The sequence below is a fragment of the Lissotriton vulgaris genome, chromosome 5 (genome assembly GCF_964263255.1).
Source record: "Lissotriton vulgaris chromosome 5, aLisVul1.2, whole genome shotgun sequence".
In the NCBI taxonomy this organism is placed as follows: domain Eukaryota; kingdom Metazoa; phylum Chordata; class Amphibia; order Caudata; family Salamandridae; genus Lissotriton; species Lissotriton vulgaris.
This window is the reverse complement of record NC_141693.1, coordinates 303,268,177-303,290,753: the sequence shown is the minus strand read 5'-3', so window position 1 is coordinate 303,290,753 and position 22,577 is coordinate 303,268,177. Positions and strand designations below refer to the sequence as shown.

The 22,577-nt window shown below is 45.9% G+C and overlaps 1 protein-coding gene across 2 annotated transcripts in view; it reads left to right on the top strand.

Moving 5' to 3' along the window:
• NADK (NAD kinase) overlaps positions 1–22,577 on the top strand; it is a 408,294-nt gene that overhangs the window by 111,290 nt on the left and 274,427 nt on the right. For both annotated transcript variants that reach the window (XM_086921524.1, XM_086921526.1), the window contains exon 2: positions 16,856–16,960. In XM_086921524.1, coding sequence (XP_086777650.1) covers positions 16,856–16,960 — 105 coding nt within the window. The remainder of the gene's footprint in view (positions 1–16,855; positions 16,961–22,577) is intronic.

Here is a 22,577-nt window from a genome sequence, read left to right as displayed (position 1 = left end):
TATCAGTAAATTTTGTTACTACGATCATAAAGTGAAAGTATATTTTGGGAAATTTGTGTTCAGGAAAAATGGTGAATTGTCTTCAGCACTGTGAATTGTACTCTTTTTCAATTTTTACTTGGCTGTGGATCTACCTGATGAAATCTTTGTATTTTTAGTGTTTTATCCTCCATTTTTATATATTTATGATGCTATTTATATGGACCTCCTTTTTTTTTTTTAACAAGATTGTTCAAATGGATGGATTTTGTATACTTTGATGGTTTTTTAAAAAAAGAAGAAGAACTTTTTTAATGATGATGACTACACTATAGTACGTTAGTGCCAAATTTAAAGAGCAGATAAAGGCAATTAGAAAACATATGTGTTCCAGATAAGTCTTACCGTAATAAGACATTACATGAGAGGGTTTAGCTTTAGTAGAGAAAAACTGTTTTAGAGCTGAGAACAAACGTGAGTGACATCACTCACAGATGCCAATCATAGTAGAATGTTCAAAAGGGATAAGAAGCACAGGGAAACTACGTGCCATATTCCAGATTTTAATAAATGGGCTTAAGAATTAAGTTCCTATATACAATGATATTTTATACTCTCACATTCATATCAATCAATGCCATTATAAAAAAAAATTACTTAATTCATTATTAGTATGAAGGACTGTTTCAGCAGCTCGCAATCTACTTATCCAATTAGCTTCTGTTTGCCATAACAATAATTCCCTATCACCTCCTCTCTCACTCCTCCCTACACGCTCCAGAGTGTGAAACCATATATTTGTTTTATCCAGATGGCTACATTTAATATGTGCTGTCAAGGTGTAATCCTCATTATGGTTTCTAATTGCTCTGACATGTTCCTAGATCCTTCGTTTCAATGGCTGTATAATAGTACCCACAATAATCTTATTGCATTCAGAGCCTACCAGATATGCTGTAAATGTCGTGTTGTAATTGATAAAATTGTTGATGGTATATTTATTTCCTTTTGTTAGTTAAACAGAATTTCTTCATTTTATTCCTACCAAAGCGCATACGTTACAATTTCCACAAATATAAAAGCCTGTAGGCATTTCAGGCAACCAATTCCTAGCTATGTTTTCCGAAGACGGTTAACATAACTGGGGCATAATTGATCTCTTAATGTCATCCCTCTATGACGTACAACTTTTGGTTTTTGGAGGGATGATCTTATTTAGCATAATGTACTCTTTCCACAGATCCCTTATGCACATGAAGGGGGTACTAGTTAACGTTGATTTACAAACTATGAGAAATTTTCTGAATTTGTAAGTGGAACCTTGCTAAAAAGAACTAGGTGTAGCCTCGGAAGAGTGAGAGAGGTGAATAGAAATAAGGCGGATACTAATGGAATGGAGTTGCTACTTTGTAGGTGTTCACAAGTTTGGTGTTCAGGTCCATAGGGTGCAGAAAGCTTGAAGACTTCATAATTGTATGCTGCCCCCCACACATTTCGAGAGTGGATGTCCGAGGGGAAGAGTTTACATGAAAATATTTGTCCTTGTAAAGAAAGCCGATTTTTTTATTAAAATATATACATAGCTTCCTTACCCTACGTTTTCCAGAGACTACTTACAAATTTCATGCAAATCGAAAATGTACAGGCACGTTACTAACATTTTTGTAAATTAGCTATTGTCAAATCTTCATGAAGTAACCATTTGCACTTTTTGTGAATCGACCCCTAGACATTTCGTTTTTCTATTTTTATGTACTTTGCTGTGTGATTTAAAAAATATATATATATTTTTTGGGAAGGGGGTTGGAGGGCTGACCGAAAACCAACTATGTTCCATTTTTGTTACTGTACATAAAAGTAGCTATAATAGAAACACAAGGGTGAGTGAAGTGGCACTTTAGAAATAATTTGTAGGTCTATTTGCTTTTTTAGGTCTCGCGACCTATCCATGCGCGCAAGCGCATTGAGCGGAGCGAGAATTCAAGTGCTCGAAATCCTCGTCAAACCAAGGGCTTCTTGGTGCGGTTTTCATTAAGTTCACGTGAATCACGTGACCAAACAAGCACGCGCATCAGCCTCCCTCCCTCCTAATTGCATTTTTTTTTAACGGCCGCACAGCACATCAAAGGGCTTCGCCCAGCGTGCGCTCTGCGGCTTCTCGGCTTCTCCTCCTCTAATTATTCATGGCTCAGTTTCCCGGCGCACGCATTTGTTCACATTTTTTGTTCTTGCCTTTTATCTCCTACCCGTCTTATCCGATTGTTAACATTTCCACACCTCCATCCGTCTGTCTATACGTCTCTGCATTTTTGGTACGTGCCCTTTTCCCTCTCAGTTTTTTGTAAGCGAACTTGCTAACTGTCCTGTCATGTGCTGTTCTTTATAGTGTCTGTTACGCTTTTAATGACAAACTCTTTCTCCCATGCTGGAAACATCACATTTTCAAATCAAACGAGCACGCTTACGTCCGTCATCAGTACAGCACAAACCCATGCGGACCTGCGTCTAGGCGCTGTAAGTAATGTATGTAGGAATATAGGTAGCACTATTCAGCTGAACGGTACTCCTATTATCAACCTCGAATGGATGAAAGGCTGAGTCGTCTCCCCTGGTAACTCATGCTGTGTTCTACAGGGTATGCACAGATGTGCGCAGCAGGATCTTGAACCCCGCGATCTATTTCACTGGCATTAGGGTATGTGACATGGAGTGCTCATTTTTTGTTTTAATTGATGCTTTCTGACGCTGCACACTGTGCCATCTCAGCACACAGCCGGGGGTGCGTGCCCTGTTTTCTTTAATAAACACGGACCCCGCGCATTTTTTAAAAATCTCTCATGCCTGGCTGCCCTTTCCATCTTTAGCATTTATGACATTTAGTAACTGTATGCACCTTTTGGTATGCGCTCCCCGCGCATTTTTTTTAATCTCTCATGCCTGGCTTCCCTTTCCATCTTTAGCATTTATGACTTTTAGTAACTGTAAGCACCTTTTGGTATGCGCTGGGGATCTCTCAGGGGAATTTCATACAAGGCTCTTTACACATCCAGTCTTACAGATTGTACGGCTCTAGGAGGATAAAAGCCTGAGTCAGCCCTGCAAGGGTTGCACTTGTGACTCCAGGCTGTTGAGGGCGTCCACAGCCGTAGCCTAAAATAACCGATCCTTCCCCCAGGCACAATCCTCCTCAAATGTCTATTTTTTCAGACCAGAAGAACACATTTCCGTCTTGCAATTATTTGCGCAGCAGGAGCTTGAACCCCACGATCTATTTCACTGGCATTAGGGTATGTGACATGGAGTGCTCGTTTTTTGTTTTAATTGATGCTTTCTGACGCCGCACACTGTGCCATCTCAGCCCACAGCCGGGGGTGCGTGCCCTGTTTTCTTCTATAAACACGGACCCCGCCATTTTTTAAAAATCTCTCATGCCTGGCTGCCCTTTCCATCTTTAGCATTTATGACTTTTAGTAACTGTATACACCTTTTGGTATGCGCTGAGGATCTCTCAGGGGAATTTCATACGAGGTTCTTTACACAATCAGTTTTACAGATTGTACGGCTCTAGGAGGATAAAAGCCTGAGTCAGCCCTGCATTGTTATTTGCAATTGTAATAGCTCCAACTTTCCTACTGCGAGACCTATTGGCAACGCCAGTGCTTGTATGTATTTTAGACCGTTTCAAATTGCATAATGAATCAAAAACATTCAGGTGTTGGTGAACATTCCAGATTTCTTGTCATGTAGGCTGGACATTTTTTGTAGCAGCAAAGGACTTTGTGGTGGGTGATTGTTTTGGTCTTATGGCAGTTCGGGGCGTGGAAAGGGTGAGGAGGAGGCATGGGTTCAGTCGTTTGCACCAGTGGTTTCCAGACTTTTTATAAACATGACCCACTTTTGAGAATGACAAACGTTTGCAACCCACCTACCTTTAATGAACATAAGGAGGGTTTATTTTTGTTTTGTTTTTAATGTAACTAGATCATTGTTTTGAAATGTCCACTAACTTTACACAGACATACAATTGTACTTCTAAAACTTTATAATGCACAAATGATAATGTTTGGAAGTAGGGTTTACATGAATATTTTAGCATTTCTATATCATCAAGTAAAGTGTCTTGATCTGTTTTGATCATCTAAAATCTGTTTCCAGCCCACTTCAGAATTACAAAAAGAAATGTGCTTCTTTTTTGTGTTCCTTAACTGCTGAATGCATACAGTTCATTACAGGTATTTACATTTTGTTGTGTGTTGCAAAAAACAACAGATTAAACAAACAGTATCCCAACAGGTATTGTTTTAGAGACAATTAAGCATGTATGCTAAAAGCATTACAGCAACAGAAATAAGCAGACTCGATTCAAATTAAGTATTACGGTTGTTATTCATCATATATTTAAGCAAACAATAATGTGGAGGAAAAATACAGTTTAAGCAGCACTGTATGGAATGAATCAGTAACAACCCAAATTGCACTAGGTGCTTAAATATGTACAGGTGACATAAGTGCCAACGCAAGTGACCAGGTGGAGATTATGTACAGTGAGTGAGAACGTGTGGCTCAAGGATAGTATTAATTGCATGAGTGACTGGTTTTAAATTCATAATTAGCCATAGGAGAGTTGTGCCATGTTTTGCGCTGTGTAGTCGACGGCGTTTCAATCCTCTTCAATTGGGATCGTCTTCAGGACGGGGTTGTTTGGTTTAGCAGGAGCTGCGGGACGGAAAGAACAGGTCAGGGAGGAGAGGGGTAGGCAAGGGCGCATGGGCGAGAATCGGGTGAGGCAGCTGGCAAAAGGAAGTGCGTAAACTACCTCTCGTGTGCGCACACAGTGTCTGGCTATGGTAGCTGATGAATAGCCAGGACGAGCGAGAGCTAAGTTGCGTGATCGCAATGAGCAGAGAGAAAGCCCTAGGGCAGTGGCCAAGGGAGGCCTGGGAGGGTGTGTGAACTACTCAAGGCGTGTGCCTGAAACGGTATCGGGTAAAGGTGGCTAAAGGATAGCCAGAACGTGGAGAAACAAAGCGCAGTGACAATCAGGAGGGTGCGTGACCCCAGAAGGGGAAGAATGACCAAGCGGCACGAACGTTTACAGTGCTCAAGAAGGAGTCGGTGTTTTGGCTGCGAATCAGGGGTATCAGGGTTAGAGATTCAATAGTGAATATCTATGTGAGGGCAGGGGGGCATGCTGATCCGGCATGTAAGTCCGAAGGCACCGGGGCTAGCCATTCATATGTGAGAATCGAAGGAAGGGAAAGGGCTGCGTACTGGACCGGCATGTATATTTCCGGAGGCGAGCTAGATTTATAGCGAGTGAGGGAGGATAATGGAATGAAGCACTTAGTTAGCAAGAGGAAATCTAATGGTGTACGCGTTAGGGTAACGCACCTAGTTAGCAAGTGGGAATCCAAAGGTATACGCGTTAGGGTAGGAGGGCGGGGCAGGAGACAGAGCGAGGGGCATACCTGTATTCAATGGCGGTATGCACATAGGATTGGCGCTTATACGTCAGGGTGGAGGCGAGCGTCTTCCCGAAGTACTGGGAACAAAGGAAGTACAAAGGATATAATTGCCGATGTACAGGATCAAGTAACAGGTTGGGCGCAGGAAGGGAAGGATCAAGCGCTACTCACTTAGTAATGGATAACAAAATGACAGAGGTGAATGAAACACCATCACGGGACGTCTGGTATTCAATGGATCAAGGCGTCCGATGGGGGATCGCAGGTCCTAGGGGGTGAAGGCAGGATGTACGTTACAGCAATCATGATTGCGATGTGGCAGTGAGCCGAGAGTAGTGGCGGGGAGTGGCCAATTACCTGAGTCGGACGTGGTAGTCAAAGGATCAAGGCATCCGGGGGCTGGGGGATCGCAGATCCTAGGGGGTAAAGGCAGCATGTAAAGTACAGCATTCGGGATTACGATATGGGCGTATTGGGTTGAGAATAGTGGCGGGGAGCGGCCAAATACCTGAATAGATCGTAGGACTGCTTCGGAATGGATCCGGGGGCCGGGTTGAATAAACGTCTGGGCCGAGTGACAGATCGGCATAGGACATAAAGCAGGAAGTGCCGGGTCACGTGGACTCTGACGTGATGTGGCGGGCCAATCAGAGCGCATGAGGGGACGGGGTCTCCGGGAAGACTCCGTGTCAGCGAACATTCAGAGAAAACTTCATCAAAAGGTTTCAAGTAGACAGTAAATGTACAATAAACATCACATGTTGTATGAAATACAAAAGGGAGGAAAATAAGGTTGCAATTAAGGCATATACAATTGGTACAAACGTAGGATGTGCCACAATTCAATTGGATTAACATGTTATTACAAAAACAGTTGGCCAAAATAATCACTGTTATCAGCATTCAATAGAGAGTGGATGGTGGGAAAGGGCATGTGTGAGGAAAATACATGTTGCATGAATGAATTAAATATGATCGGCGAACCCAATGTCCCTAAGCGGGTGTGTGAATGCTGTTGTGTGAAGTGAGGCGAACACAGGGTAGGGACGTATATGTATAGGTAAAGGATTAGTTTCAGGGGGCATGTAACTGCAAAGGACGAGTGGTAAAGGTGTAGTTCATGGGTCTGCGGCTAGTCGTAGAGTGTGAGAGACAAAGTGACGGTTCATATGGGCATTATGTTGTTGACAGTTCATAACGCAATCGTACTGTTCCGCTCGTCTATCGTGTTTAAGTCATGATTAACGGAATCAAAGAGGGCCATCCATTTGCATTCTACCCTATTCAAGAGATTTTTCATGTTGCCACCTCTTGTGGGCAGAGCTGGTTTCTCAATTACTTGCCACCTAATGTCCGTGTCGTGATGGTTTTTTTCAGGAAAATGTGTGACCAGAGGGGCTGTGAGTACTTTGCAGTTGATTCTGCTTTTGTGTTGGATAATCTGTTGTTTTATCATCTGAGTCGTTTGGCCAATGTAGGTGAGCTCACATGGACAACGGATGGCATAGACCACATTCTGGGATCTACAATTAGTGTGGTTCTTTATTTGTACATTCTGCCACTTTAGTTGAAATCCTTTGTGTTTGTAGTCAGGTCACATACACTACAGTTCTGGCATCTGTAGTGACCCACAATGGGTTCCAGACCCCAGGAGGCTGTGATGGTATGTCTGTCCGTAGGAAGTTCAAGCCAAGTGATGGCATGTACTAAATGGCTAGCTATATTGTTGCCCAGTTGATAAGAGAAAAGTGGCTGTACTTGAAATTGTTTGTGTGGGCGTAGCAAAGGCCAATTTCTCTTTATGATTTTGGATATGCTGTTACTGTTAGGGCAGAATTTGGACTCAACCGGTATCCGTTCCATGGATTTCTTTGTTTGTGGAGTCAGTAGGTGGTCTCTGTGTACCAGGCCCTTTTACGAGCTCTGGTGACCAGGCGCCTTGGGTTGCCTCTGTGGATGAGTTTGTCTGTTAAGGTAGCAGCTTCCCGGAAGTAGTCGGATGCGTAAAAATTGACGATATGGGAGGCCATCGCGCAGGCCCCGTGGGTGGTAACTGGAGTAATGTAGTAGAGTATTTTTCTCAGTCGTTTTCCGGTATAATGAGGTACCTAGGTTCCCATCCTCTGCATGAATGGTGACATCCAAAAAAGTTAGATCATTATTCTTGCAGTCACTTGTAAATTTTAGATGATCTTGTGAATGGTTCAGCCAAGTGATGAACGGGTTCAGTGTTTCAGACGTGCCATTCCAGATAAGAAGGATATTGTCAATTTATCGACGCCAGAGGTCAATATTGGTGATGAAGGGATTGGTGGCAGTAAGGATCAGAGTTTTGCAAAAAACAACAGCATTTCCTTTCACATTCCCTGTAGTTCAGCAAGCTCATAAGATAATTTACTTTGCTGCCAGAGAAAGAAAAGTAAATGCCAATCCCGCAGTAATTAGTCAGAAAACATATCCTGACGTTTGACCTCTGTCTTTGAAGTCTTGACAAATGTGCCAAGTTAAACACAGAATTTAAAGGCATCTTTATTCATTACTCTGACTTTCCCGATCCATCAAAGCTCTGCAGGCGACCCAGAGTTTGGGAAACGCTCCTGTGTACCATCTTCTGTCTGTGTGCAATTGCACAACCTGTTAATAAGAGAAAAAGCTGTATCTTTTTGTTTTATTAGTTTGTTCTACAGTGCCCACCCACCTCCGCTGAGTATGCAACGCCATTACAGACATGCACAGTGATACACTCTCCCTGCTTGCCAAGGCTACAGCAGGGGCGCAACACAGGCCCCCGTAGCCCCAACGATGCGGGGGGCCTCCAAGGTTTCTTGTTTTAGAGGGGACCCCCTTACCTTCTAAGCCATGCTATTGCATGCTTAGTAGAGTGTGTGCAATGGCATGGAATAAGAAATAGTTAAACTCTCGGGAAAGCCACTCTGCTTTCCCGAAAAGGCCCCTGCAGCGTGTGTGGGGGTTGGGGGGGGGCAACTGTTAACTAGGCCCCCATTGAGCCCAAGACCAATGAATGGCTATGCGATCTGGGAGACGAAGGCCACTTCATCACATTCTGCATGGTTGCCTCATCATTTTCCATTATGCTACTGGGCAACAGCGAGGCACACGAAAATACACTGTCCTTAAATAAAATGTAAATTTCCCTGTCCTCAAATATTTGTGAGTAATTCTACGGCTCTCCTTACATTTTTAAAGTGTGTGTATAGATATGCAACAACTTCCAGGATGCTCTGACATAGAGAGAAGCTTTTATCCATAGAGCACTGGCCTTTGTTAATTCATTTTCAGTTGAGACATTTGTCAAATGGCTGATACATAGGGAGCTAAATATGGGGAGAAGTATAAACCTTTTGTATTCCCGATTTTAAAACTTCAGCATTTTCTCCTCATATCCGCAAATAATGTATCCTTGTGAAGGTTTTATATGGGTGAGAAATTGCTGTGCGGTATTGCCTAGAGCATTGTTGGGAGAACACATGCTATTAAATATAATTTGCAAATTTTTAACAAGTTAAAAGCTGTCACATTCAACAACGTGCATCCTACTATCTCGCACAGTTTTGCTGTCCGTTGCCTCAGTAGTCCTGTCCAATTTTAACAAGCATTTACAATGCAATGGTTCCGCCTTTGGAAAAGTTAGAGCTATTGGCATTGTAAATGACAAAATTTGTATTTATGTGATGGTTTTGTCATTTACATTGCCATTAGCTTAATCTCTCGCAATGTGAGACCTATTGTACCCTATGGACGAGCTCAGCAGACAGCAATTACTACCACACACACACACCCAGAGCCAGCCACACACACACACACCCAGAGCCACACACACGCATACACACACACCCAGAGCCACACACACACACACACACAGAGCCACACACACACACACCCAGAGCCACACACACACACAGAGCCACACACACACACCCAGAGCCATCACACACCCAGAGCCACACACACACACACACCCAGAGCCACACATACACACCCAGAGCCACACACACACACCCAGAGCCACACGCACACACACACACCCAGAGCCACACACACACACACCCAGAGCCACACACACACAACCAGAGCCACACACACACCCAGAGCCCCACACACACACACACACCCAGAGCCCCACACACACACACCCAGAGCCCCCCCCCACACACACACACACCCAGAGCCCCACACACACACACATACCCAGAGCCCCAGAGCCCCCCCCACACACACACCCAGAGCCCCCCCACACACACACCCAGAGCCCCCCACACACACACACCCAGAGCCCCACACACACACACACCCAGAGCCCCACACACACACACCCAGAGCCCCCCACACACACACACCCAGAGCCCCCCCCCCACGCACACACCAAGACCCCCCCCCACACACACCAAGACCCCCCCACACACACATCCAGAGCCCCTCCCACACACACCCAGAGCCCCCCCCACACACACACACTCAGAGCCCCCCCCCACTCACACACCCCCAGAGCCCCCCCCACACACACACCCAGAGCCCCACACACACACACCCAGAGCCCCACACACACACACCCAGAGCCCCCCACACACACACACCCAGAGCCCCCCCCCCACGCACACACCAAGACCCCCCCACACACACACACCAAGACCCCCCCACACACACATCCAGAGCCCCTCCCACACACACCCAGAGCCCCCCCCACACACACACACTCAGAGCCCCCCACACACACACCCAGAGCCCCCCCACACACACACACCCAGAGCCCCCCCCACACACACACCCAGAGCCACACACACACACACCCAGAGCCACACACACACACACACACACACACCCAGAGCCCCGCACACACCCAGAGCCCCACACACACACCCAGAGCCCCACACACACACACACACACACACCCAGAGCCACACACACCCACCCAGAGCCACACACACACGCAGGAGAGCAAGCACAGCCAGGGGGCAGGGAAGCAAGCACGGCCAGGGGGCAGGGAAGCAAGCACGGCCAGGGGGCAGGGAAGCAAGCACAGCCAGGGAGCAGGGAAGCAAGCACAGCCAGGGGGCAGGGAAGCAAGCACAGCCAGGGGGCAGGGAAGCAAGAACAGCGAGGGAGCAGGGAAGCAAGAACAGCGAGGGAGCAGGGAAGCAAGAACAGCGAGGGAGCAGGGAAGCAAGCACAGCGAGGGGGCAGGGAAGCAAGCTCAGCCAGGGGGCAGGGAAGCAAGCACAGCCAGGGGGCAGGGAAGCAAGCACAGCCAGGGGGCAGGGACGCAAGCACAGCCAGGGGGCACGGGGCAGGGAAGCAAGCACAGCCAGGGAGCAGGGAAGCAAGCACAGCCAGGGGGCAGGGAAGCAAGCACAGCCAGGGGGCAGGGAAGCAAGAACAGCGAGGGAGCAGGGAAGCAAGAACAGCGAGGGAGCAGGGAAGCAAGCACAGCGAGGGGGCAGGGAAGCAAGCTCGGGCAGGGAAGCAAGCACAGCCAGGGGGCAGGGAAGCAAGCACAGCCAGGGGGCAGGGAAGCAAGCACAGCCAGGGGGCAGGGAAGCAAGCACAGCCAGGGGGCAGGGAAGCAAGCACAGCCAGGGTATTGTAAGTCCTTCGTGCTCAGGAGATGGTCAAGTGGATTACAAAAGGACGCCCATCATTGCCCCATGTATGGAAACGAGCACAATAGTCATGTACTTACATTTCACCCTACAGAGACCCAACTAGTTCAGAACGAGGACGCCTCCAGGTGTGCAACACCTTCCCTTGGGTACTCAACACCCCAGTCACCCCCTTGGTCGTGCACCACATTCACCCCCCTATGCCACCAAGGTGTTTACTCAACCCTTGCTCCCGTCTCCGAATTCATGAGTTTGATGCCTTTAATCCGGTTCGGATTAGAGAAATAAATGACTGGTTATAGCCATTACTTGCCCATAGGCTGGCTACCAATGCACAGCATGGTCCTTTATTTGAGTTGACCTTTTGGTTCCCTCTTCTACTAAACTGGTCAGTTGTGGGGCAGGAATGCCAGTTCTTTACACATAGCACATGTCTATGCATCCAATTTAAGTTGTCCGATTGCCATGACAGCCCACCATATATATGTCCCGTCCATGCCGCACACTAACAAAAGATTGTAGGGACTGGGCTAGCAGTAATATTTAAGAAGCAGTTTGGGCTAAGGCAGTGATAGTCCAAGCACAGGTTAGGGCGATTGCGACCCTCATGACCCTTACATGGGGGCCCCCTAGTGAACAGCAGCGAGGTGCTGTTTAGTTACTGAGCACTCATATTCAGGGGGGAAAAAAGGTTAAATAAAAAAGGGTAAGCATTTATTAACCTGCAAATATATGCATGCCCGTTTAACATTTTTTAGACAGCCCTACACAATCCCCGACTCACCCAGACCTCCTACCACCCCCTACTGGCATCAGTGCGGCCCTTGGTCACACCAGACCATACTTTGTGACCTCTGAGCAAATGTTTGCGAGTGCCCATTTGTTAAGGGGTAAAAGTGCGAGCCAGATTACTTTGATTTAATGCACGTTGTCTAAAGCGAATTAGCCATTTTCACATGTAGGGTTAAACTATGTGCATAATGAAGGCACATTCCTGCTCAAGTTGTTTCTTCTGTGACTTCTCTATAAGGAGGTGTTGTTGAAAATGTAACTTACAGAGTTCGACCTATGAGGTGCTGAAGTTGCTCTCGTGCAGATAGCAGACCCTTGAAACATACGGGCTGCACAAAAGAACGCCCCCTCCCTTGCAGTGGGACTTTTTATTCTGACATGTCCTGAAACGACATAAGTACAACTTGCGTTTACCCGTATGATTTGTGGACACTAAAAGTTGCAATTTCAAGATGATTCTCTGATTTGATGTCACTTTGGTCTGAACACCAGAGCTCTCTTCACACACTTAATTGTTGCCCTCGCCTTCATACCACTATACGATCAGTTCGATATACATTCATAAACTGGATTAAAACACAAGAGTCAGTTTAGACAAAAAAAAGACCATCTTGTAGAAGGTGGTGACAGGGAGCTGAACCAGTCTTCTAGGTGGATGCAAGCCGGATTAGGGCAGAAGCTGCATTCACGGCTCGAAGCGGCATTGATGGGATACGGGAGAAGTGAGCCCCGCTGGGTACCCCTGAAACCTGCACCAGGTCCAAAGACGCAGACTGGCAGCCAATCAGCTTCTGGCTGCTTACAGGATGCGGGAGAAGTTTGCCAGAAGGGACGCCATTTTTAGGGCACCAGCCAGGGTGGCTTGTCGGAGGGACGAGACACCAACATTTGGTTATTAGATAGGGGGGTGAGAGAGAAGACCCATGTACCCAAAAAAGACGCTCGTGCGAAACAAAGCAGCCCAGAGCCCATAGACCGAGTGCGGCTGTCACAGCAAGACCCGAACCTCCTGTGCAGCGTCACAGATGCATTGCTCAAACAAGGACACCTACGTTTGGGACAGCTGAGGGTAAGTAGGTGGCAATGGCAGTGCCCAGCACATTTCATCTGCAAGGTGAATAATACCAGGAACACACTAGGTGACAGATACAACAACAAATAATAACCACCCCTTGTTGAAACCGCTCAGGCAAGCACCGCCACCCGCATCTCCGCTCCCTTTTCTTAGTTACAAATACTCCTGCCCCCCCTCTCCCCCTACGCAAGCCAACTTCCTCCGCTGCATCCCACGGCAGAACTCGCATAGTAAGTACAGCAATAATCAAATACCAACACAGGGGAAGGAACAAACATGCGACTGCCAGCCAATGGAATCTATGAACGTCACCAAGGAATGCCGCAACACCAGAGCTACATTCCTAGCAGTGAGGGAATGCCAGCCCAGGGGCCATGACTGAGCCAAGGGCGTGGGCCTGAAGTGGGCGAGCACTCCCCATGGCCCTGCAGCCTTCAACTGGGTTAGAAATGGAAGAAGTTTGCTCTACACTTCAACAACCCACATGGCGCACATGAAGTGTTGGGCGCTCCTCATAGTTAGTATCATGCTCTTTAGAGTAGGTGAGATCCCTTCATGTTTCTGGCAGTCCACCCAGCATGTGGGCAGACGGATCCTTTGCTGGAGCGTCCACAGAGCTGATACAGCAGCAAATGCATAAAGACACCCCACCCAGGGAGGGGGACACGAGTCCGCCCAAGTACAGGTTGCTGCAGCCTCTCGGCACCCTACAGCAGCTTCCACCCGCAGCGCCCCAGGCCACACTGTGCGCTCAGCTGAATGGGGACTTTAGGTTTAGTGCTGTCAGATCAGAACACTTTATGAACAACAGTGGTCCCAAGGAGTCTGTGGATATAAATTTAGATAAAATACAGTCCACAATAGGAGCTATATTGGCCACTGTCCAGCCGGACAGGGTATTTTTATTTTTCAGTGAAATATATAGTAGAGTAGACAAAGGCACAATCCTGTACCGTTTTGTGAACGAACAAAGAAGGTTTTTTAGGCAAGAAAGAGCATAGTTGGCCACTTGTAATTCGATAAGGTTTTTTAAATAGTGCCAAGAAAGTGCTAGTCACAGCATCAATCAAACAGAATTGTTTAGGCTGTAAGAACACTTTTAACAAGTCGACGTTTCGATCCCTTATGCTCAATATTACGGGATCATCATCAGGACTAACAATACATTTGCTTGCCTGGTATAAACATTTTTAACACACATCCGCCCAGTGGGGGTCGGAAGGGTTCAGGGATAAGATTGCAAATGTGGACACTGCTTTAAGAGAACCTGGAAAATACCGGTAGTGATGTGTACTCTGCCTCGTCTTCAATTAAACAAGAAATGTCTTAGAGTTACTGTTGGCCCGTGTGGTCCATTATCTGCTCGAGATCGAGTCTTAAGAGGAAAGAGCCTCCTCGGTGTCCGTTACCCTGGGTGTTCTGTAGAATTACATTCTACAGAACACCCAGGGTAACGGACACCGAGGAGGCTCTTTCCTCTTAAGACTCGATCTCGAGCAGATAATGGACCACACGGGCCAACAGTAACTCTAAGACATTTCTTGTTTAATTGAAGACGAGGCAGAGTACACATCACTACCGGTATTTTCCAGGTTCTCTTAAAGCAGTGTCCACATTTGCAATCTTATCCCTGAACCCTTCCGACCCCCACTGGGCGGATGTGTGTTAAAAATGTTTATACCAGGCAAGCAAATGTATTGTTAGTCCTGATGATGATCCCGTAATATTGAGCATAAGGGATCGAAACGTCGACTTGTTAAAAGTGTTCTTACAGCCTAAACAATTCTGTTTGATTGATGCTGTGACTAGCACTTTCTTGGCACTATTTAAAAAACCTTATCGAATTACAAGTGGCCAACTATGCTCTTTCTTGCCTAAAAAACCTTCTTTGTTCGTTCACAAAACGGTACAGGATTGTGCCTTTGTCTACTCTACTATATATTTCACTGAAAAATAAAAATACCCTGTCCGGCTGGACAGTGGCCAATATAGCTCCTATTGTGGACTGTATTTTATCTAAATTTATATCCACAGACTCCTTGGGACCACTGTTGTTCATAAAGTATAGCTACCCACGGTCCCTGGATAACCGAATGGGTTCCCTTGTTGTTTAAAATAGTCAGATCAGAACAAGCACTCACAAAATTACATTCACATACACTGACATATACAGCCACGCACGAACATAAAGTCAAACACACAGAGACAAAAACGTACACGGAGAGATCCCGACACACACAAACAGAAACAAAACGCATGCGCACGGACCAGACAGAAAAGCAAACACAGAAAGGGCACAACACACAGACTCACTAGCAGGCAGGCATGGGGCAACATAAAAGTACAGGGAAAGCTACAGACAGATAAAGACACAAAAAACAAACAGCTATGCACTCACAATACACAAACACCGAAACACACAGGCAGGCACGCACGAAGTAACAGAAACGTACCAAGAGAGATACAGACACACCGATATGCACTCACAAAACACAGACACACACAGGCAGGCGGGATAACAGAAACGTACAGTGAGAGATACAGATACGTACCTCCCGCCACTCCGGCCCAGAGGCCCGCACAGCCGCCGGAGGAGCTGCATGACCACCCTTCCCCTCTGGCGGACACCAGCCCAAATACGGCCGTGGGGTGCCGGTAGGAGAGGGGGGGGTGGGGGTGGAGGGGGTGCAGACTCACCGCTGCGTAGGGTTCAAGACAGGGTCACAGACACTCAGCGGACCATTACACACCTCAGCAGTAACAGACACTCACCTGCTCTTCCTGGAGCAGCAGAGGGAGCTTGACTAGGCACAGATGCTCTGGTAAATTCCAGTGCGTGGAGGGAGTTCAGTTGACTGCATCAGTCTGTCCACGCTTCACCCGCCTGCCCTACCCCGGCTGCTCTTGGCTCCAGCAGGAGTTTTGACCCCAGGGATCGCCGTCTGCCCCCTCTCTCTGCCTGGTGAGCTTCACTGGGGGGTTACCGGCCGCCAGCTTTTCCTCCGTGCTGGGGAGATTTAGTACGAGGTCAGCCTGCTGTCTTGTCTGCCCTGTGCGTCCTGTGCCCCGTCCCACACAGACGTCATGAGACGGGGTACAGCAACGAGACACGCAAAGACGTAAAAAAACAAAGAGCCACGGACAGCGGAAGGAGGGGGGGAATGGGCACAGACGACAGGAGACGGGGTACAGCAACGAGACACGCAAACACGTAAAAAAACAAAGAGACGACATGAGACGGGGTAAACTTACAAAGGGAAAAGAAAATTACAAACAAAATGCTGCTTACCTGATCGCAAATATAAACTCCTTCCTGGCAACTTCAATTTCGCAGCCCACTCCCGGAGAATACTTTTGGTAACTGACCAAAACAAGGCAACCATAAAAAAAATAGGAACCGCCCACCACCGCAATGACGTTGTCAAAGGGGCAGGATGAGAAAAAATCGCCGGAACCCCCACCAATCGCCTCGGTAAATGACGGACAGATCTCTCTTCCAATGGCTAGCCTCCATTTATGGAGCTAGCCAATGGAAGAGAGAGGCGGAACTAAGGCCACACTGTTTTAACATAAGATTTCGCCTGCGCGAAACGCTGCTTGCGCAGCTGTTCGCTAGGCGAACCCTGAAAAAGGTGGTAAAACTACATTACTAGAAAACTAGAATAGTTGCTTCTCCTGGAAAACAACGCCCGGATAAGTGAAGCTTGCCATGAATAAAAGAAAAAGATTTAACTGAGCGCTGTTTTCCAATATTTAAAGTAATTTTGAATGCCATTGATGAGAAAGATGTTTGGTAATCTTTAGTTTGTATAAGCTGATTATGCCTTTTGTGAAACAGATCTTCTACCCAGTTGTTGATGATTCTAGCTGATTTGAAGTTATCTTGTTTGACATCAGATAACCATTGAATTCTCTTTTGGTCCTAGAGGTGAAGCATGTGAACGCCGCCTGTGCGCTGCCCTACGATACGTCCTTTGAAAAAGTGGGTACTTCCAGCACAGCGAGCTTTGACCTGCATCACGGATCGAAAGGTGAGTGTGGTAGTAAGATAGGATCTGAGCAGCTGAAATGTCTGCCTGTACTCAAAATCCAGTAAAATGGGCAGGGTCAACAAATGTTATCATAAGAGTGCCATGTCAACATATGCAGGAAGACTTTACTCTTTGAGTTCTAATCTGGATGCAGGAATTTCATTATTAACTTTGTTTGAAAGTAAACTAACCAGCAGTGACCATTGTGGTTCTTTTAAAGCGTGTAGCATTTCCTAGGCCTTTGTGTTTCTTTTATTAACGCTGATCATTCAATGCCAATGCCAATGCTTGTAGCTTCTCTGCTACTGTAAGAATGATGCCTGACTGTGTTGGCAGTCTGTGCAAGATTGTGGCATGCATGTCTTGTGTGCTTTGGTAACCATAATTGGCGTGTTTCAGTGGTTTGTCACGTTTGAGCCAGAATCGTAACTATGATTTTAACTGTTTTTTTTCAGTTCATTTAATTGGTTTTATGAAATGCTTAATTTCCAGTATCTGCTGGTCGCCAGGTCTTGCACCTTACCCCCAGCGAACAGCCAACTCTACTGCACAGGTCTGCAGCCATGCACGATAAGGGTTTGGCACAGAGCCAGTGCTGCAGCCATGCCCTGTGCCTTGCTCCTCCCATCACTGAAACCTCCCTATGGACAGCCTTTGGCTTAGTGCAGTCGTGGTTGGGCGCACAGCCTGGCCTGCAGCCAATATTTGTGCACTGTTTACAGCTGTTAGCCTAGCCCAGCTGCACACAGCCTATGGTTGGGTGATTCAGGGTTTGGCTTTGCGCTGATACTTCAGCGGTCAGCCTATCTCCGCTGGGCACATCATTTGTGTGTACACATTTTGGGTGTGGCACAGGGGCCTTTGTCCTCCCCTGTCCCTTCAGTTAAAAACTGCTGTGCACAGCCTACGGCCATATGCTGTGGTTGTTGTGTGCAGGGCCTTTCTTGTGGGCAGACCCTTTACTGTCACCCCTTCCTGTAGCTAGCCCCCACAGTGCATAACTTCCAGGTATGCTCAGGAGGTTTTGGGCGTAAAGGGTTGATCTTTGCTTGGGTTTGCCCTTGCCTTAACCCCTTGGGCGCGGACGCGATTCTGCGCCTGTGCGGCACATTCCGATCGCGGGTGCGGTCATGACGCCCGGGAGCCGTCATCAGCACACGAGCACTGTCAGCATGGAAGGAGTTAATCTTCTTGTTTTGATCAGCATGAAACTCTTGAGTGACAAGTAATTTGAGAATCATAAACCTCTCGAGTCTACAGTGATTTGAGAGTCTCCCTCAAAATGGCAAACGATTCTGAAACTGAAAATAGCTGCACACATTACTCTTGAATGTTCAGTGACTTGAAAGTTTTTCACTGAGAATGTATTTTTTCCTAGTGTGGGACTTGAGATTTCTATGTCACAGACTACTGTTAAGTATTGTGGTGAGGAACCCCTGAGAGTGAACTTCCATGTTGGGCAGAATTGTTTCCGCAGATGTAAAACTCTTCAGAGAATTTCAAGATGGCTGGAAAACAAATTCTCAGAGTGTGTCTCCTGAACGATTTAAAATTTGATTCACTCCCAACTTTAAATGCCAGCGAAATACATACATGTTAACCCTTTAAAACCCACTCTGCAAGTTTTTCAAATTATTAATATCTCAAACAGTAACGTAACAAATTTACATCAAGCTCTACTTTCATGCCAAGTTTGGTGTAAATCCTAAATTCGTTCAGCAGTTCCGTCTGTAGACACTAGCAAAAATTGAAGTCGTGGACTTTAGAGGATGAATCCATTGGTTTGGCAAACTTTGGGCAAATCTGTCCAAGGGATCAAGTTATGAGATGGGCAAATCGAAATGATATATACATTTCTCACCACAAAGGTATATGCCACACTCCAGGGGATTATTTTGTAGTGACGTTTATTTAGCTCACGATATACATCTATATTTACACATACATACATACTGCTCCTAACCACTGGTATTGCTTGGAAGGGTGCTACAGCTAGCACCATTAAAATGGCGAAGAAAACCTCCCCAATAAGAGAGAGCCTGGACTCTGAGATGGGAGAAGATTCCTGTTTATTGGATCAGGCAACTCCGGATGTAGAACAGACCCATTTTGGCTCTACAACAGCCTTTATCAATCAAAAAATGCGCCATTTTGTGCCACTATTTAAACTGCATGATAAACGTTAACAAAATACTTTACACTTTTCCTTTTGCAGTAATTACACATTATGTTAAAACATTTCATAAACTACATCCGGTACTATTAACATGTATAAATACTTAATAAAGATCATCTAATTTTACCCATGTGTGCGGTAACATTGACAATCTGTACAGCATAGAATCGCATAAATGAAGTTCCCAAGCCCTAGATGGGTAAATATAAATCATAAAAGGAAAAAATGCACGTTACTGAATTTCAAGCATATAAACAAACAAAACGGCTGCTCCATTAACCTGTGCCGCCCTCTGATCATAAGCCCCATTAGATTAAAGCGCTATTTATTTATTTGAAGAGTGTTATTTAGCACGAACATGACCCTTGCAGGCTTCGGAGCGAGTTACAATTATTAAAGAGAATATAGTTGTGCAGTGAAACGTAGTAATTTTTTTAAAAAATTAGAGCATTAGACGATACAGCAACACCCCGGAGCTGTAGCCATAAGAATACGTTATGTGGATTTAAGCACACAGACATAAATATTTTGTCCTATCACTATGAGCGTCCTGTGCGACAAACAATATCTGTTATGGCCCTTGGAGCAGACTGAGTCGCCTTTAAGGACATGCAAGCTGGATCTGAAGGGCTCTTGTGAAGGAGGTAATGGGGGTAGGATTGTCCAGGCACTGAGTGGTGGGGGTTTACATTACGAACGTTTGGTTACCTTCCCGCATGTAGAATGTTTTGGACATTATGCTTCTGTTGATGCTTGCTCCTGCATCCAGCACCAGGCCCGATTTCTGGAAATATGCTTGGGTTTTGGATCAAAAACTTTGTTTTTGAAGGGCTCTTACTTTTGATAAAGTTGTTGTTTAACCCCCTTGAACTGAGTCGAACAACTGTATTTGGACTTCATGCTCCTTTCTTGATGAGAATGAAGCATGTTTTCATTATTATGTTTTGTGACTATGTCAACATTTATTAAAGTATTATTCAAAGCAAAGACATACCTACCAAGCTGTCTCACTTGAAGATTCCTAGCTTGGCTGAGGTGATTAAAAGACCCACTACGCATAGTTTCAGAAGCAGATGGACCCACTTGATTCTCTCTTTAAAACAAAGCTTTGTTACTAATTGTAATCGTAAGTTCCAAACCATATTTAAACTTAAAACAATGCTTTGTGTTTACAAGTAGAAACAGACCTAACAGTGGATTCTTCTCAAAGTCAGCACCTAACATAAAATAGCCCCAAATGATAACTATTACCCCTACTTATTTCACAGGGGTCCGTGTGCACACCGAATAGCACCCACTGTTACAATGCCTGTTCCCTAGGGAACTCAATCAATTAAACATAAAAGCACAGGTGCACCACAACATGTAGCACAATAAGAATCAATATAGAATACAATTCCAATAAATCACAGGAGTAGAAGTTCCTCGGTTTGATTTCTTTATTTCATTAGAAAAATGGAGCACCATACAGCCAACGCGTTTCGTCCCAGGACGGGACTTCTTCAAGACGCTAAAGAGAAGAGACTTCAAAATACCCCAGAGGATAAACGAAGGTATAAATGTGTGATACTGCGCACAAGGAAAAGGATTGTCTTTCCGGATAAGAGACAAGTAACTTGTTGGCCAACCCAGTACTACTCTCCGCTGGTTTCGAGAAGATTTATATATATTGGCCCAAGGTATAGGGTTAAAGACAATGTTCCGTCCGACAACTGCACATGGTTTAAATTTAATAAGTCCCAGAGAAGTTCAGGGGCCGTCCCAATGTATAGGCACAGGGAGTCCCGAAGGGAGTGGCGCACAATCTATCTGTCATACAATTCCAGTGTGCAGTCCCTCAAAGCTTAGACATTCATAATAAGTCCATTTATAGATATAGTGCCCGAATCGTGATGTGATAATGACGACCGGCAGACCTAAATTCCAACATGTAGCGAAGATGAAAAGTCCTCCAGCTCGAAACCAGCGGAGAGTTGTACTGGGACGGCCAACAAGTTACTTGTCTCTTATCCGGAAAGACAATCCTTTTCCTTGTGTGCAGTATCACACGTTTATGCCTTCATCTCAGTGCCAGGATACCCGTTGGGTGGCAGCTGCGCTATACAAGTACTCCATACATACATACATACATTTTTAGGCCTGTCTACGACCCACTTTATTGTTGGAAGACTTCATGTTATCAGTTCCTGGAAACGAAAAGTAAAGGGGAGGGTTTAAGGTATTTTCAAACACTCATGATCTTCTGCTCTAAGTAAGGTTTATCTTTACAGAACTCTGTATATGACAGTAGGTGTTTGTAAGCATTATGTGAGCAGGAGAGTCTGGATGATGCAATCTGGTATATTTTGAAGTGTTTCTGAAATACTTGTAGGAAATTTGCTCTTTCTTGGTCCCTTAATGACCGCATTTATACAGGGATAGTATCCTTTTGTGGTTTACTGGGCTAAAGAAATTGGAGCTTCCGATAGAAAATCTCTCTGTTGGACCAGACATATGTAGCAGGATGGTTGAACTAGACATATGTAGCACGTGGCGTCTGTTCTCTTATCTACAAGATGTCTTCTGTCTTAGATGTCCTAAGTTGAACTACGATATTTCCGATCAGTCACAAGAAGCTGATGAGTCTCTCTGGACTATAGCTGTCATCTCTGCCCATTCTCGTCCTCTATGGAGTATGAACTCGAGAGAGAGTTCTAAAAGAAATTAGATGTTTCCTATCTCTCTAGTGACTCATTTGGCTATCTGTTTGGAGGAGCAGAGTCCAAATTATATGTGGCCTATTCTTCTTATCAGGTTAGAAGGTTCTTCCTCTTCCCTTTAGTGCCCTGCCCTCGGGGACTGTGTAACATTGTGGCCTGCATAAAGATGTCCAAGGGTGATTAGGATTTGAGGCAGTATGCCCCCTACCCATAGCCCTGTGCTCCAAATTTCACGGAGCTCCTCCTGCCCTTCAGCGAATGCTGACACTCCTTGTCAGCAGATGGTAGGGTGGTTTTGTAGAAAACTAGGCTCTTATATTTAGGGAGCACATGTTTTTTCTTTCTAGGTGCCCTATCTCTTGGCAGTAATCGTGCTCTCATTTCCTCCAGGTGCCTTGGCATTGTTTAGTCTATGGAGGTCCTTCCACTCATCATTTTCCCAAAATACAGCATTCGTGGCACACATTTTAAAGAAATAATAGCATGACATTGGTCGTCATGGCATTCTGTTTATTAGTTATCCCAATATGCAATATTAATATTTACTCCTGGAATGGGCAAAGGACGGTCACCCAGGCCCTCGTCAGCAGTAGACTGGACTACGGAAACGCACTCCACGCAGGAGCCCCGGCCAAACTCCTGAAACGACTCCCAACGCATCTGCACTCCTGATCCTCGACATCCCTCGCCACAGCCGCCACATCACACCCCACCTGAGAGACCTGCACTGGCTCCTCATCAA